At 47.6% G+C, this 18274-nt stretch overlaps 1 protein-coding gene across 6 annotated transcripts in view; it reads left to right on the top strand.

Annotated features, from left to right (window-relative positions):
* The window catches only part of CARMIL1 (capping protein regulator and myosin 1 linker 1), a 476507-nt gene that overhangs the window by 27032 nt on the left and 431201 nt on the right, over window positions 1-18274 (top strand). The window contains exons 1-2 of one of the 6 annotated variants that reach the window (XM_033934489.1): window positions 200-788; window positions 1545-1642. In XM_033934489.1, coding sequence (XP_033790380.1) covers window positions 749-788; window positions 1545-1642 — 138 coding nt within the window. In that variant the 5' untranslated portion in view covers window positions 200-748. Of the gene's footprint in view, window positions 1-199; window positions 789-1544; window positions 1643-14854; window positions 14915-18274 lie in introns of those variants that run through there. The other 5 variants (XM_033934488.1, XM_033934487.1, XM_033934492.1 and 2 more) reach the window with 5 other exon arrangements.

The following is an 18274-nucleotide window of genomic DNA, read 5'->3' as shown; positions in this document are numbered from 1 at the left end:
CCCGCTTTTCATTCCCTTTACACCGGCAGGTGTCCCCCACCTCCCAATTTCCCCGATGCCTGGGCGAATAGTTTTTTTTTGCATATTAAAAACCCAAACCGTCCCCAGCCTTTGCTTGCTGTTTTCCCCGGGATATTTTACCCTTTGAATGGCTGAGTGAAAACTCCCACTTGTGGTTCGTCCGAAAACAGTGCCGGAGACTCCCCTCCCCCCCCCCCCTTAAACAAACAAACTCAACACCTGCCCTACGCGTCTCCTTGCTGCAGTATTTTTAATAGAGAGAGAGGCGCGCGCGCGCCTTCCGCCAGCTGTCGCGCGCTCCACAGTCCTTCCCCGCGTCTGTCTCCTCTTCCACCTAGAGCGGGGCAGGAGGCGTCGCGAGCTCGGCAGTGTGCGCGAGAGTGCCAGAGGCAGCGGCGGAAACCTCGGCTAGAAAGCGGAGGAGGGAAAAGAAGCCGAGCGGGCAGCAGTAGTGGGGGAGGCTGCCCATTCCCGCCTGCTCCCGGCCCTCTCCGGTGCATTTTCTTAGCCTCGGCGACCTAGGGGACATGGAGGGACCGAGGAAGCAACGCGTCCCCACCGAATGAGAACTCCGCTCTCCCGGTCTATCTTCCTCTGCAAAGCCAATCGGTCGATGTGTTATAAATCCACGGATCTTTTCGTTTTGTCCAAGGGGGGGGGGGAGAAAAAGAAGAGCCGGGAATAGGCAAAAAACACCCGGAAAACAGTGGGGTTGAGGAAAAGAAAAATGAGTGAAGACAGCTCGGATATTGGCAAGGAGCTGCTGGGTGAGATTTGCTTGTTTGCATGCTTTCGCGGGAAGTTGCAGGGCCTTCTCCACGGTCCAAAGTCTGGGAAAGGGGGCAGGCGACGGGGTGTGTACTGCGAGGGAAAGCACAGGACTCTACCCCTGCGGGGAGAAGCGGCACCGTCGCAGGTTGCTCTACCCGTCCTCGCTGGGCTCGTGCAGGTGGGGGGGGGGGGGGGGGGGGAGGGAGAAGCGGTCGCACTTCGTGTCGTATTGAGAAAACTGGGAGCCCAGGAATTTGCCTGTCAAATAATAATACACTCTTCGGGTTCCCCAATCTCTTGTAAGAGGGTTACAGACGCAGTTATCATTTCATTTCAGGCTTAAAATCTGCAGCACACATATATTTAGTTGGCTTTGATGAGGACCCTGGAGTGTTACGAAAATCAGAACGTCTTTTGAGGGGGCTGGCTCTAGTTTTTATCGTTAGAATGTGGCCTTGTAGGAAAGCTATTGTGATTCCAGTGCAAGGCAAAATTTGAAGTGCGAGTCGGTTCAACAAGCGTTGCTGATGCTTTGCAAACGGTGCGTAAAGCAGTGCTTCCGAATTAGGTCCCTGGGCAACCTCAGTTTGCGACGAAAGGACTGGCTACAGATCAGTTTGTAGCTGTGAAGTCTGTTAACCGCGCCCCCCCCGCCCAAACTTATTCCCGAGGCTGTAGAGATGCTTCTCCTGTGCTCTTTCTCTGTATTTATCAGCTTGTTGAAATCTTTTAACTTGGATCTTCTTTTGCAGAGAGCGTGAGAGATGTTATTGGTCGGAAAATTAAAATAGCAGTGAGGAAGAAAGTGAAACTAGAGTTTAAGGGAGATAAAGTGGAAAATAAAGTGTTGGTAAGTAGGAATGGATTTTTTTTAAATCATAAAAAATGTTAAGTTTGTTTTCAAGGAAAATGGTTTTTTATGCTTATTTTGCAAGTCCTGTCAGTTTCTATTGCAGTGTTTTTTTTTAAATCATAAAAAATGTTAAGTTTGTTTTCAAGGAAAATGGTTTTTTATGCTTATTTTGCAAGTCCTGTCAGTTTCTATTGCAGTGTTTGTTTAGTGTATTGAAATTTGATATGTGATCAACATATCAATGTGGCTTGCAATGAATTAATATGCATGTAATCATAGCAAATCAGGTCAGGAGCAGGTAGGTAAGGGTATATACATAGTCCTGATGTCTCATTGAAATATAGTCCAATCTCATTATTCGCCACAGTATGGTTCACAAAAATGTTCATGAACTGCAAAATTGCGAATAATGAAAGGCTGGTCTATGGGAAAATAGAGGTTAGGTTCTAGCAATACTTGTTGCGCCCCAAAACCATGGAAAGTGAATAATGGATCTTGAAGGAAAAATAGGGTTAGGTTTCTGCATGGGACACTTTGTGGCCATTTCTGGAAGCAAATGACAAAACCACAAAGTGAAAGTGAAAGCAAAGGAAACTGATCTTTAAGTTCGTGATATTTAGGTTTGTGAATAGTGGTCACAGTGGATACATGAAATATGTGAACCATGGGTACATGAAATCGTGAATCTGGGCCTTGAGAATATCAAGAACAGACTACAAATATAAACAAGTAGTGGATATCTCTGCTGCTCCCCTCCCCCCCAGCTCAGGCATAAAGTGTTAAATGTTATGCCTTATCCCTAAAAATGCAAGGCCTACTTTTAAAGTGTAAGTAAAGCCTACTTTAAAGCACAAGTAAGGCCTACTTTAAAGCGCAAGTAAGAGGATTCAAAGGATTGCGCCCTAGATGCAAAGGGCTAACTGAAAGAAAGAAGAATGCTGGGTTTTTTAAGTTTAGCTCTAGGAAGTAGAGGGACAGCATTTTTCTTCAAGAAATTTTTTCCAGCTGGGTGCGGAGTATTGCATAGCATTATAAAATTTTCTAAGATAGCAGGCTAGTCAGTAAAATCAGTCATTAGCATGTCTGTTCAAAAGGTCTACAGAGAACACTGGGCAGATAACAGATTGGTCTGAATTCAGTGAAACTAATAACACTTCTTCTGTGATGTAAAGCTGTGGAACATTCCTAGCTAGGCATGTTTTGAGATTTTTTTTTTTAAATTAGCTAATCTTCCATTTCCATGGCAATTTGTCTTTTTTGCATTCCATTCTTGTTCACACCCTGAATCCCTTCCCTGCACCACATGGTCTGGCATCTCTCATTCTATCCCCTTTCTGGTCTGTGTCACTTTCTCTCTCCCTTTCCCCAAACACTTGTAGGTCTAGCATCCCCCTTACCCTCCCCCTTGTCTTGCGGGTCTAGCATCCATGTCCCCTCCTCTCCCCCCTCACTTGTAGTCCAGCATCCATTTCCCCATGGGTCTGCTCTCACTCTTTGACTGTCCCCCCCCCCCCCAAGTGGATCTGGCATCTCTTGTACTCCTGCTGTCCTACTTCTCACCCGAATCCCCCCTCCCCTAACATGTCTGGCCTCCGATTGACCCCCCTCCTCGTTTGGATCTAATATCTCTTGCCTGTGGGCCCTTCCAAAGCAGTAGTAGCAGCTGGCCTGCAGAGGCAGCACTTTGAATTGGCTGCTTGTGGCCAGCACTGTCAGGGCCTTTCCTCTGCTGTGTCAGAAGTGATGTGGCAGAGGACAGTCCCTGGTAGAGCTTGGCCGTAAGCAGTCTGCTCACAGCACTGTCTCTGCCAGCTGGCTGCCGCCACTGCTTTGGGAGGGCCTGTGGGTAAGAAATACTGGATCCATATGGGGAGGGTGGGCAATTGGAGGGAGGTCAGATCAGCATGGGGAGAGGATGGTTGTCCAGTCAGGAACAGGAGGCAGGACCGTGGGAGAAAGGAAGGTCTGTACACAGCTTGTGCAAAATTCCGCGCTGCACAGTTGTACAGAATTCCGCTAGAGTAAAGGTTTAAGAAAAACGTCAAGCTAATTTTTTTTTAAATGTACCTATATAAAGTGTAGAGACAAGCCAGCAGTAGCGAGTGTTTCCTGATTTCCTTATTCCTGGATATTCAGTTATAGGCCCTGTCTGAGCTTTGAATATTAATTTTTTTTTCTTCTTTTTTTTTTGTGCTGGCTAACGGAGCTGGTTTGATCGATATTTAGCCCCTCACAGCATAAGCTAAACTGCTTAAAGATAGCATCGCTGTTTATGTGGCCTGATTTGAGCAGTTTACTTAGGTGATGAGGGGCTGAATATTGGCTCTTTACCCAGCGTAATCCCCAGAATGCCCATGAGTTTGCTACTTTTGAATTCGGTGCTAGCTGGTGATTTTCAGCCGAGATAACTTAAGTGCAGTTGAAAATGATCAGATAGCTGTGAACAATTGATTTTAACTTGGTCGGCAGCCGTTTCTGCCCAGTTAAATCATTTTGAGTATTGGCCGGAAGGTGAATTCTACGACTATAGAGCTTACAGCTTTGCCATTTTTGCCGATTTGGTTTATAGTACCTCCCTGAAATTTGCAGGGTTTTTGTTCCAGGAGTACCCGCGAATTTCAGAAAACTGCGAATGCGATGCGGGGATAGGAGGCGGGAGAGGCTATTTTGCTTCTTGCAGAGAAATCGTGTATCACAAGGTCCGGTAGATTCATTGACTGGGATTCACGAAACACAGGGTTTGAATTAGTTTAGCTTATCTACAGGACTCTCATCAGAGGAAACCACAACGCCACGCAGAGTTATTTCACTGCAGCCTATCAAATAAGCTCCCAATAGGTGGACGGAAAAAACCCCACGAATGACTGGGGCCATGAACTCAGAACCGCGAGGTTGCAGGGGAGTACTGTACTGTTTGTTTGAAATTGAGGAATTTCAGAGTAATGTTAGACTAAATCCCATTTTTCAGGTGAGCCTTAGGGGTCCTTATACGAAGGCGCGCTAGTGTTTTTAGCGCACGCACAAAATTAGCGCGCTAACCCAAAAAACTACCACCTGCTCAAGAGGAGGTGGTAGCGGCTAATGCGTGCGGTATTTTAGTGCGCACTATTGCACATGTTAAGGCCCTAGCGCACCTTCGTAAAAGAAGCCCTTAGTTTTTCCAACCTTTTCATCTGGAGCATCACTATGAACAAAAATGTACGATTAATCTTGATCAGCTTAGCTGGTAAATTATACACAGCCTTTGTTTTGAGTTGTAGTTTGCTGTTGGATAGGTAATATGAGACATTATGGGAAACTTGATCTCTTGCTATTAGCTGGTGCTAATAAAAACCACTTTGTTCCAGGAAGTCCAGACTTCAAATTACAGGGCAGTAGTCCCGGTTCCTAGGTATGAAGAGAAGTGGCATCGTATTTGTGACCTTGTTTTCATAGCATCTTTGTAATACCTGGTATTGATAGGCAACCAAAATATTTTCATGGTGTTATTTTTGTTTATGTGCCAGAACGAATGTTGTCAAGAGGTTGCACTCTTGGCCAAGAGAATACCTTAAAGAATGCACATTCATTTTTTGATAGTATGCACATGCATATATGATGCTTCCCACATATGTGCACTACTGGGAAAGAGTGCACACATTTTGAGAAAAATGCACCCTCTACTCATACCCCTGCATTTCTTTAAGGTTGCATGCTCAGTTTCTGATCAGTGCACAAATTTAGGTGTGCAAGCTATAGAATAGTGCCATTTGCATGCTTAACTTAATATTAATCTGCATTCATAGATGCTCCATGGCAATAATATGTAGTTATTACATTACATTACATTAGTGATTTCTATTCCGCCAATACCTTGTGGTTTAAGGCGGATTACATAAAAGTTTGTCAGAGATTACATTAAAGTTTACAGGAATAGCATAAGAGATGTCCTAAGAGTTACATAAGAATTACTTAAGATTTGTCGAGACCTTAAGGTGATAAATGTTGGGTAATAAGAATTATCAAAGAGTTGTCGAGATCTTAAGATGGTAAATCTTGGGTAAATAGAGGCGTTTTAACATTAGTTGGGTAGTTAGAAGCATATTAGAGTATATTAAGGATGTAGAGTGGGTAGGTGGGGTTTAGGTAGGTGTAGTGTGGGTAGGTGGGGTTTAAGTAGGAACTGGTTGTATTAGATAGGTTTTATGTATTTTTTGAAGAGTAGGGTTTTAGTATCTTTCTTGAAGGTTTTGTAATCTGTGGTCGATGACAACAAAATGGTGATTTGTCTGTCCAGTTTAGCTGCTTTGGTGGCTATTAGGTTGTCATATAGTCTTTTTCGTTGACATTTTTGGATGGTGGGTGTGTGAAAAGTGAGTGGGTTCTCCTGTGCCTGGATGAGGAGGATTGAGTTAGTCGGTTATTCCAGTAGGTTGGGCTTTCTCTGTTAATAACTTTGAATAGTAGGCAGTAGAATTTGAAGTGTACTCTTGCTTGTATTGTGAGCCAGTGAGAGTCATGGTAAGCTTCTGTGATGTCATATTTTTCAATAAGTAGATGAGTCTTAGGGCTGTATTTTGTATAGTTTGTAATTGTTTTATCATGGTTGCTGTACATGGAAGGTATAGTATGTTGCAGTAGTCAGGCCAAGGATAAGGGATTGTACCAAAAGTAGGAATTGTTTTCTGTCGAAGAATTTTTGGATTTGTCTTAGATTTCTCATGGTCATGAATGATGCTTTTATTACTTTGTTGATTTGTGGTTGCATGGTACATCCTCTGTCAATTAGTACTCCCAGAAGTTTTAGTGTTGGTTGAATAGGGTATGAGATCGAGTTTATTACTAGATTTGTTAAGATAGGAGTTTTGTTTTCTAGGAGGATGAAGTTTGTTTTGTCAGGGTTAAGTTTTAATTTGTTCTCTGTCATCCAAGTTGCTACTGTTTCGAGTGTTCTACTGTTTCGAGTGTTCTGTGTATTGTGCTTTTCATGGTGGGTTCTGGGTGGTCGAAGGGGAGGAGAATAGTGATGCCATCTGCATAGCTGTATGAGGTTATGCCATGTTTGTCTAGATAGAAGCTGAGGGAGGCTATGCATATATTGAATAGTGTGGGTGATAGGGGTGATCCCTGGGGAACTCCGCAGGGGTTGGATCATGTTTTTGATTTTTCTTGCTTTGTTTTAACCCTGTAGGTTCTGGATTATAGGAAACCTTTGAACCATGAAAGTACCTTGTCTGAGATTCCAATGGAGTCTTGAGTTTGTATGAGAATGCCGTGATCAACCAGGTCGAAGGCTGCAAAAAGGTCTAGTTGTATGAGCAGGATTTTCTTGTCTGTACAGAGGTATTGTCTGGCAGTGTCCATTAGTGTTCCAAGTAGGGTCTCCATGCTGTGGTTGGCTCTGAAGCCAGACTGTGTGGGGTGGAGTAAGTTGTGTTTATCCCAGGACAAGCAGGCATGATATTCTCACACATGGGTGACGTCATCTACGGAGCCCCAGCGCGGACAGCTTTTCAAGCAAACTTGATTGAAGTTTCAAGTTTGCACACTGCACCACGCATGTGCTAGCCTTCTTGCCCACTAGAGGGCGCATCCCCACCTCGTGGTCCTCAGTTCTAATTCATCCGCGGAGCCAGAAGCCCTGTGGATTTTTTAGTGCTCTTTTGCCTTCTGTCGCCGCGGCTGTGTAGGTTTTTTTCGACGCGGTCGCTGCGTTTTTTCTCTTCTTTAATTTGCTTCTCTTTGATTTTCAAAAAAAAAAAAAAAAAAAAACGTGTTATATTTTTTGCGCTCCGGGGGCTCCCGGTAGCCACGGCCGAGGAACCTCGTTCGTTCCCGGCCCCTTTTTGGGCCTATGTCCCGGCCCGTTACGGGATTCAAAAAGTGCGGCACTTGTGACCGGCTGTTGTCGATCACAGATCCCCACAGGCGTTGTCTGCGGTGCTTGGGGCCCCATCACCCGACCGACTCCTGTTTGAAGTGTGGGACCTTTCAAAAAAGGGCTCTCACGCGTCGCATTGCCCGCATGGCGGAACTTTTTTCTCCCGACGTCCCGACGGGGATGGCCTCGAGCTCGGCCTCGGCTTCGGCCCCGGCCTCGACCTCGGCCTCGACCTCGACATCGGGCCCTCCTGCCTCGCCTCGACCCTCGGTGCCCTCGAAGCAGGTTGCCTCGTCCAGCAAGGCCTCGGGTAAGTCTCCACTTCCCTCCTCAGCTCCTGGATCCAAGAAGCCACCCTCGGGCGCCTCATCGGCGGTTGGGTCTGCCTCCGCCCAGCCCAGGGTGTCTAAATCGATAGCCCCGAGGGAATACTCGAGACCGAGGTCGCCCTCTGTGGAGCATCGACAGGTGCTGCCCCAGGGTATGTCCATCCCTGTGTTTCAGGACTTGCTCCGGGCTTTGATCGCCTCGGAGCTGTCCGGGGCCATTGAGCACCTGCAGCAGGCTTCGGCCTCGACTGCCTCGGCCTCGACTGCCCCGCAGTTGGCGACCTCGGCCTCAGGTACCGGGGCTTCGGCCGCCGAGGCACCTGCCGCCTCGACCTCGGCTTTGGCCTCGGACCGGGCCTCGATGGGACAGCCTGAGCGTAGCGTCAGGCCCAAGGACAAGCTGCGCCGAGTGCGGCGGATCTCCTCTACCTCGTCCTCGAGGTCCTCGCGGGGCTCCTCGCCTTCGGGTAGACCTCGGGCGAGGCGCCGACCGAGGAGAGCCAAGCGGTCTCGGGTCTCGCCTCGCGGACGCGGGCGCTCATCGCCTCCCGAGGGCGAGTCCTTGCGAGTCGAGGAGCTCCGAATGGATAATCCAAAACTTTTTCGGTCCCCGTGCAGAGAGGGTTCCCGTGCCTCCTCGACGGGGCGGAAGGGACGGACCTCGATTCCCCGCACCCCGGGGGGTTCCCCCAGGGGCTCGTTCCAGCGGGCTGGGTCCCCGACCCCCTCGAGGTCACGGGACCGTGCCTCGTGGGGTTCGGGATCTGCCAGGGAGCCGAGGTACTCCCGCGAGGCTTCTCCCTTTGCCTCGGCGGGGAGATCTAGGACTCCTTCTCCTCCCGCCAGAACTTCGTCTTTTACGAAGTTCGTCCATGACATGGCGGGGGCGTTAGGGGTGGACTTATCGGCGGGTTCCCACCATTCCAAGGAATATTTGGAGGAGCAGGACCTTCCCACTCCCCAGAGGGAATCTCCTCGCCTCCCGCTGAACAAGGTCTTACATCAGACCTTGCTGAAAAACTTGGAGGCTCCTCTTACAGTCACGGTCGTGCCCACCAAGATGGAGGCGAAATACCGGACCATTCCGCCTAAGGGGTTCGAGAAGGGGCAACTCTCGCACCAATCAATCCTGGTGGAGTCGGCCCTTAAGAGGTCACAACCCTCTCGGGTGTCTGCTGCGGTTCCCCCTGGGAGGGAAGGTAGGACCCTCGATAAGTTTGGCCGTCGCCTCTATGCTAATTCACTCATGGCGACGCGGGTCCTTAATTATGCCTTTTCATACTCGTCCTATTTAAGGTCTATGGTCAAGGACATGCCTGAATTCCAGGGGGTGATCCCGGCTTCGCACAAGGACAGGTTCGCCACCTTTATGTCGAACCTTTCACAGCTGCGCCTCTACCTCTTCCATGCGGTATTCGACGCCTTTGAGCTCGCCTCGAGGGTATCGGCCTGCGCGGTGGCGATGCGTCGCCTGGCGTGGCTGCGTACCCTCGAGATGGACTCCAACCTGCAGGAGCGATTGGCAAATTTGCCCTGCGTGGGGTCGGAGTTGTTCGACGACTCCTTAGAGGCGGCGACTAAGAGGCTGTCTGATCAGGAGCGTTCGCTTGCGTCCCTTGTCCGCCCCAAGCCTAGGGCCTCGCAACAAAGGCCTTTTCGGCAGCCTCCGAGGCGGTATCCTCAGAAGACGACACCAGCCTTTTCTAGGCCTCCGCCCCGACGACCACCCCAGCAGGGTAGGGGAGGTCCCTCCAAGCCCGCTACGCAGGCTGCGTCCAAGCCCGCGCCGTCCTTTTGACGGGATGAGCGGTTGGGGGCGGGCCCTCACCGCAACTCTGCCACATTCCCTTCCCATCGGGGGTCGACTCTCGGCTTTTGCCCGAGCTTGGACGGAAGTTACGTCAGACGCATGGGTGCTCCGGACCATCTCAGAGGGCTATTCGCTCAACTTCTCCAGGCAGCCTCCGGACATGCCTCCCGGGGCTTGCCCGCCCAATCGGAGCCAGTTGGCCCTTCTCCAGGAGGAAGCCAGGTCCTTGCTGAGCCTCCGAGCAGTCGAACTGGTTCCTTGCGACCAGAGGGGTCGGGGGTTTTACTCCCGTTACTTTTTGGTCCCAAAAAAGACCGGGGACTTGCGCCCCATTTTGGACCTTCGGAAGCTCAACAAGTTCCTGGTCCGGGAGAAGTTCCGTATGTTATCGCTTCCGATTCTGTATCCCCTCCTGGAGGAGGGGGATTGGATGTGCTCCCTGGACTTGAAGGAAGCGTATACCCATGTTCCGGTGCATCCCGACTTTCGCAAATTCTTGAGATTTCAAGTGGGGGAGTGGCACCTTCAGTACCGGGTCCTCCCTTTCGGCCTGGCTTCGTCCCCTCGGGTGTTCACGAAGTGCATGGTGGTGGCCGCGGCTGCCCTGCGCTCCCGGGGGTTGCAGGTCTTTCCCTATCTGGACGATTGGCTCATCAAAGCCCCGACCAGGGAGGGAGTTATTTCAGCGACCCAACAGACTATTTCACTTCTTCAGGGTCTAGGGTTCGAAGTGAACTTTCCCAAGTCTCAATTGTGCCCGACTCAGTCGCTGCAGTTTATAGGAGCCGTGCTGGACACGGTTCTCCTCCGAGCGTTCCTCCCAACTCCTCGGTTGGAGGCTCTGCTGCGCTTGGGTCGGCAGATCTCGCTGAGGCCTGTCGTGTCGGCTCAGCGCATGATGGTGCTTCTGGGTCACATGGCTTCGACGGTCCAGGTGACTCCGTTCGCCCGCTTGCATCTGAGGCTCCCTCAGTGGACGTTGGCCTCGCAGTGGCGCCAGGATCGCGACCCGGTGTCTCGCCTAATAACGGTGACTCCTTCTTTGAGACGCTCGCTCCGTTGGTGGACCAACTCTTCCAATCTTTCCGGGGGTTTGCTCTTTCGCGTTCCTCCGCATCGCACAGTCCTGACCACGGACTCTTCGGAGTATGCGTGGGGGGCACATGTCGACGGTCTTCGCACACAGGGCCTATGGTCGGCCGCGGACCGTCGGTGTCACATCAATGTGTTGGAGCTGCGTGCTATTTACCTGGCTGCTCGAGCTTTCGGGCATCTCCTGCGCAATCAAATAGTGCTCGTCAGGACGGACAACCAAGTGGCCATGTATTATGTAAACAAACAAGGGGGCACGGGCTCTTGGCCTCTGTGCCAGGAAGCCCTGCGCCTGTGGACTTGGGCAGTCTCTCAGAACATTTTCTTGCGTGCGGTTTACATTCAGGGAGAGATGAATTGTCTGGCAGACAAGCTCAGTCGTCTTCTCCAGCCGCACGAGTGGTCGCTGAACTCCCGGGTTCTACGCGAGGTCTTCGACCGTTGGGGGACTCCTCAGGTGGATCTGTTTGCCTCACCCGAGACTCACAAACTACCGCTCTACTGTTCTCGGATGTTTTCCCGGGAACGCCTCGAGGCCGATGCATTTCTTCTCGACTGGGAAGGGAGGTTCCTTTATGCGTTCCCTCCGTTTCCCCTGATCTTGAGAACGCTGGTGCATCTCAAATTAACCGGAGCCACTATGATTCTCATTGCGCCTCGTTGGCCCAGACAGCACTGGTTTTCCCTGCTGCTTCAACTCAGTGTCCGGGAACCTCTGCTTCTGCCTGTCTTTCCCTCTCTGCTGTCTCAGAGTCAGGGTTCGCTGTTGCATCCCAATCTTCAGTCTTTACATCTGACGGCTTGGTTCCTTTCCCCTTGACTTCGGTTCCTGTTTCTCAGTCAGTACGGGAAATTCTGGAGGCCTCGCGGAAGGTCTCGACTAGACTTTGTTATTCCCAGAAGTGGACCAGATTTTCATCCTGGTGCTTCTCGAACCACCTGGACCCGAGTTCGGTGCCCGTGTCTTCGGTGCTGGAATATCTGTTGCATCTGTCGAATTCTGGTCTGAAGACGACTTCCATTCGAGTACATCTTAGCGCTATCGCAGCATTCCATCAACATCTCGAGGGTCGTCCCCTCTCTTTACATCCTCTGGTTTCTCGTTTCATGAGGGGTCTTGTGAATGTCCATCCTCCTCTGAAACCTCCTCCTGTAGTGTGGGATCTTAATGTGGTCTTGGCTCAACTGATGAAGCCGCCTTTTGAGCCCATAGACAAATCTCTCCTTAAGTTTCTCACTTGGAAAGTGGTCTTTTTGATTGCGCTTACCTCCGCTCGTCGGATAAGCGAGCTGCAGGCTTTGGTTGCGGATCCCCCTTTCACGGTGTTCCATCATGACAAGGTGGTTCTCCGCACCCATCCTAAATTTTTGCCTAAGGTTGTGTCTGATTTCCACCTCAATCAGTCCATTGTTCTTCCGGTATTTTTCCCGAAGCCCCACTCTCATCCTGGTGAGGCGGCGCTTCACACGCTTGACTGTAAGAGGGCGTTGGCTTTTTATCTCCAACGTACTAAGTCTCATCGGAAGGTTCCTCAATTGTTTTTGTCCTTTGATCCTAATCGGGTGGGACATCCTGTTTCCAAGCGCACCTTGTCCAACTGGTTAGCTGCTTGTATTTCCTTTTGCTACGCTCAGGCTGGTCTCCCGCTCTCGGGTCGAGTCACGGGGCATAAGGTCCGAGCGATGGCAGCTTCGGTTGCTTTCCTCCGATCCACTCCTATGGAGGACATATGTAAAGCTGCCACTTGGTCTTCGGTTCATACGTTCACCTCCCACTACTGTCTGGACACTTTGTCCAGAAGCGACGGCCGGTTTGGCCAGTCGGTGTTACGTAACCTGTTTTCATGAATTGCCATCCTCCCACCGGCCCTTTTTTGGTTAGCTTGGAGGTCACCCATGTGTGAGAATATCATGCCTGCTTGTCCTGGGATAAAGCACAGTTACTTACCGTAACAGGTGTTATCCAGGGACAGCAGGCATATATTCTCACAACCCGCCCACCTCCCCGGGGATGGCTTCTTTGCTTGCTATGGAACTGAGGACCACGAGGTGGGGATGCGCCCTCTAGTGGGCAAGAAGGCTAGCACATGCGTGGTGCAGTGTGCAAACTTGAAACTTCAATCAAGTTTGCTTGAAAAGCTGTCCGCGCTGGGGCTCCGTAGATGACGTCACCCATGTGTGAGAATATATGCCTGCTGTCCCTGGATAACACCTGTTACGGTAAGTAACTGTGCTTTGTCTACAAGGTTTTGGCTACGATGCCTTCCATCAGCTTGACGTACAGTGGGATTGACGCTATGGGTCTGTAATTGGATGGTTGGTCCGTTGTTCCCTTGGGGGTCTTTCAATATCGGAGTTATAATGATTTCGCTGAGTTCTTGTGGGAAATGACCCTCTAATAGTAAAGATTGTATCCATTGTAGAAGCAGGGAACGTAATAATGTACATGAGGATTTCAGTAGGTATGGGGGGCAATGTTTGAGGTCACAGGCTGCATGGCTGTATTTATTGTATAGATTGTATAGGTGCGAAATGGGACCAAGTTCTATCTGCTGCAACTGGTTCTTTTTCTGTGGGGGTAATGAGGTCTCTATGTATGAGGGGGTTCCGTTGAACGTGGCTGTGATGTTTGCGATCTTGTTTTTGAAGTATGTGGCTGAAGGAGGGGTGGAATTGCTGTTGGCTATGTAGGGTGTGGTGTCTGTGAGAACTTTTAGTAGCTGGAATAACTGTTTTGTGTCTTGGGGTCCTTCTATTTGTTTTGAGTAGTATGTCTTTCTTTTTTCTTTCAGTTCTTTTTTTTATTTTCGGGTTGTTGCTATCCATGCTGTTTTTGTGGACTCTTGGCTGCTTTTTCTCCATTTTCTTTTAAGTTGTCTGCATTGTCTCTTGAGTTGGAGTAGTTTGTTGTCGAACCACTTGTCTGATTTTCTGTGGATTTTGGTTTTGGGCTTTTCTGGGGCTAGTTCGTCTAGGGTTGCAGTACTTAGGTTCTTCTGAAAGGTCACTTGAACACACAAAGTCAGAGGCGTGAAGAAAGTACAGGAGTTTTATTTACAGCATGCCGGACTCTTGTGCAGTGAGCAGCCTGCTTACAAGAGTGCCAGAAACAGGAAATGCACGGACTTTTATGCCCTTTTCACAAACTAATATATGCAAAATCTACAACTTCTCATTTATTACTTCTATAACTTTTCTACAATTATTATTGGTCCTAAGCCAGCACTTGTGATAGGTTCAGGGGTACAACTTATAGTCCTATAGGAAGCTAGTTCATTTACCTGCTTATCTAAGCCTTGCAGTTCTAACTGTTACATGTTCAGGAGGGCAGGGTACATCATAGCTCAAACTCTTATCTATTTAGCTTACAATGTGGTAAGGCAGGGACATCATTTCAGGCAGATGATGTCAGCAGATGGTACACTGTTTCCAGCTATGTTGGCCAGAGCAGCATTTCAAACATCATTTAACCATTTCATGACCCTACAGTTCCATTGTGAGATGAAGTCTTTGGGTGTGTAGTATTGGATTATGATGTCTGTTTTTGTCCAGAATGTGGTGGGATCTATATGTTTGTGTGAGTTGTAAGTTGTTTGTTGAGTAATTGGAATGCTTTTGTTACTGGTCCAATTGATTTTGAAGGCGTATGTGTAGTGATCGGACCAGAGGGAACGGTTCCAATTTCCGTTTGATGTTTGGATCTCTGGTTGTGTGGGCTGTTGGGACATGTAGGCTGCAATGTCTAGTTGGTGTCTTTTTTCGTGTGTGGTTTGAGGATCTAAGATTTTATATGTTAAGGCCTCAAGATATGCTAGTAGGGTTTCTACATTTTTGCAGGATTGGTTTTCGAGGTGAAGATTTAGGACTCCTAGAAGTAGATTGTAGGTTGTCGTTAGAGAGTTCGATTAATAAATTCTTCAAATATTGGTTTAGCTGTGTTCCAGTTACTTGTGGTTATGTAGCATAGAATGCATGTTAGCGTTCCTTTAAGTGATGTGCTTGAAAGTTGACAGGCTAGTAAATCCAAGTATTGGTTGGTTATTTTGTCTTGTATTTTTAGGTTTAAAGTGTTTCTGGCTATAATGGCAATTCCTCCTTCTCTTTTATTTTCTCTGCAGACTAACATTATTTTATGGCTCTTTGGGCAAACTTCAGTTATTCTGGGGTCCGAGTCAGAGGTAAGCCATGTTTCTGTGAGGAAATGGCAATCTAGGTTATCTTCTTCTATCCAGTTTTTTATGCGTTCTGTTTTAGGGCCTATGGCTCTGATGTTCACATATGCACACTTGAGAGTGATGTATTCTATAGGTATGTTGTGAGTTGTTTTTGGGTATATGAGTGATCTTTGGTGGGGTTGTTTTTTGGTTTTGTATGGGTTTGTTGGTTTTCTATTTGTTGCTTTTGGGGCTGGTTGGTATGCGTAAGGCTGATGGTTTGAGTTTCTGTCAATTGTGAGGTGCCAGATTGGTTGGGCAATTCCACTGGAATTTGCTATGATTGGTATTGGATATATATGGTTTGCAGTTGCTTTCCAGTCAGAAGCAGGAATATCAGTACGATTGCTTGTGGAAAATATGGTGATGTGGTTCTCATGTTGGTGTTAAGTGTGGTGATCGTTGTACTTAATATATTGTGTGTGGTGTGGGTTTGAGGAGTTAGTCAATTCTAAAACTTTAATCAATTCTAATATATTGAGTTTCTGATCTAATATAAATCTGTCATCTAATGGTAATAGTTTGCATTAGTCAGACTTTTGAGTTCAACTAACCTTAGTTATGTGCATAACTATACATACGTGCTATTCTATAAATCTAGCGCCTAAATGTTATAGTGTGCAGTGGCAGAGGAGGCGTGTCTTGCAGTTGCATGTGTAAGTCAGTGTTCTATAACTAAAGTGCGCAACGGCTTACTTTAAGGTGTGACCATTTACGCCAGCCTTTGACGTGGTGTAAATGCTCTTGCACATGCCGACTTAACATTCTATTCCATTGATTCCCAAACCTGGTCCTGGAAGCACCCCAGCCAGTCAAGTTTTCAGAATATCCACAATGAATATTCATGAGAGAGATTTGCACGAGCGGCCTCCACGGCATGCAAAACTTTCTCATGAATATTCATTGTGGATGTCCTGAAAACCGGACTGGTCGGGGTGCTTCTGGGACCAGGTTTGGGAACCACTGCTCTATTCTAAAATAGCAATTTTGTGTGCACTTAACCCTCCATTGCCCAAGGTATCATAGATTGTGAGCCCATCGGAACAGATAGGGAAAATATCTGATAAAAAAAATTGTCACCACCCTGAACTTCTCCAAGGTAGGATAATATATCAAATACCAATAAACATATAAGAATGGTGCTTAGCACCAGTATTTTTCATGTTTAATTTTTGGCCCTTTGAATTTACCCTATAGTGTGCACTATCATCAGTGAATGACATTTTGTTGCAGCTCATCCCTAGTACCTGATCCTTGTAAGAGCTAGTCTTGTAAAGTCACATGTGGCTGTGGCACTAAGAAAATGAAAGTTTGGGGCCCACTCATTGCTCTCTAATATCTAACAACAGAGGAAAGTGTGTTGTGTGGTTTTTTTTGTTTTGTTTTGTTTCCATAATTCTAATTGAAACTTAAAGCAGCAGGTTCCACATTGGGAAACCACATCTGTATTGTGGTGGAGATGAGGTGTGTGTGAGTGACGTTTTGATTGAAGGGCAGAGAGAAATGAGCATTTAACCATATTAGTTCAAATACCTAACTGTCCCTCAGTATTCCTACTCTGCCATCAGCTCTGTGAGGAACTGTTCTGCAAGACCAGGCAATAGTCTTAGAGCAGTGGTCTCAAACTCAAACCCTCTGCAGGGCCACATTTTGGATTTGTAGGTACTTGGAGGGCCGCAGAAAAAATAGTTAATGTCTTATTAAAGAAATGACAATTTTGCATGAGGTAAAACTCTTCATAGTTTATAAATCTTTCCTTTTGGCCAAGTCTCCAATAATAATATTATCATTTATAGCTAAAGAGACATATGATCTAGAAACTGTTTTATTTTACTTTTGTGATTTATGATAAACATACTGAGGGCCTCAAAATAGTATCTGCCGCATGTGGCCCCCGGGCCGCGTGTTTGAGACCACTGTCTTAGAGTAACCAAAAAGAGGACATGAATGAAGAATTTTGGGGACGTTTTCTCCCTGAGTTTAGAGTATTGCGTTCAATTCTGGTCGCCTTATCTCAAGAAAGATAAAGTGGAACTGGAAAAAGTTCAAAAAGAGCGACCAAGATGCCCCTCCCCGTACCTTTAAAATGCAGGATGGCAGGAGGGATGCCCACTCTCCCGCCACTGGCGTCCCTGTCCCCTCCCCCGACAGCCTCCCCCACCCTTCCCATACCATGAAACTGAAGGACGGCCGGAGGGATACTCAATCCCTCTGGCCGGCAGGCCCACCTCTTCAAAATGGAGGGCCTTCCCGGTACATGCTGGGATGCACTAAGAGGGGGCCTAAGGTCCTGACTGGCTCTGGTTCCTAAGGCACAAGGAGTTCCAATGGAATTTCAACCCTGACCTCGCTTGTTCACAGCCTGCTGCTTTACTAGTTCTGTGCTTCTTAACCCTGCCAGTCTGGCTTTCAGAATGCCCACAATGAATATGCATGAGAGAGAGTTGCATGCACTGCACATTCAAACATACATATTTATGGATATCTTGAAAACCCGACTAGCTGGGTATGCCTCAAAGTCTGGGTTGGGAAGCACTGCACTAGATTACTCCTCCAGTTCATTCTGTTGTACAAAATATGTATGCAAGTATTGATCCCATCTCTGCTTCCTCTTTAGAGGAATCTATGGAGGCTGCCTCTATTGTATCTCCAACTTTCACCAGAGCAAGTTTTGGGAAACTGAACCCAGATTTTCAGAACTGCTGGTTGAATAGTATTATCCAGAGATATAAACAAGTAGGGCACCTTAAGAGCCTTGGTAAGGTCCACCATGTCAGTGCTTTGAGCAATCCAAAAAGTAGATTGAGTGGGAAGCAATGGTAGAACTTCTATAAGAACTATGAAAGTTGACATAAAATCATGTTGACATAAAATCTCGGCGACTTTTCCAGCGTGTTACCAGTGTTTTAGATTCCTTAGCGTGTCACCTACCGCTATTTGTCCAAGGCTATTCTTTTGATAACTTTTCCTTTTATCAAAAGTGGACCCCTGATGAAGATTATACAAAACACGGACCGTGTTGGGTCCCTTGCCTGGTAAAAGGTTTTTAATCAATGATTTACTTGTTATAAATAAAGTCTGCCTGCATCGTGTACTAAGTCTGCAGTTTTTGGATTGTTTGTTCTTCATAAAATCATGTTTTCCATCACCTTAAAGCAGAAAAGTTTGATATCAGTCAGTAAAGGCTGTAAGTCAACCCCACTGTCATGGTCTTTTTTTTTTTTTAAGAAATAGGGAAAATCACAGCCCTCTTTAAGTGGAAGGGTACAAACCCTTCCAAGCATGGCTGGTCAGGTCTGCCCAACATGGGACAATCTACTTGCC

This window comes from Geotrypetes seraphini, chromosome 2, assembly GCF_902459505.1.
Source record: "Geotrypetes seraphini chromosome 2, aGeoSer1.1, whole genome shotgun sequence".
Taxonomy (NCBI): domain Eukaryota; kingdom Metazoa; phylum Chordata; class Amphibia; order Gymnophiona; family Dermophiidae; genus Geotrypetes; species Geotrypetes seraphini.
Note: the sequence above shows the minus strand (reverse complement) of the source record. Positions and strands in the feature narration are given on the sequence as shown.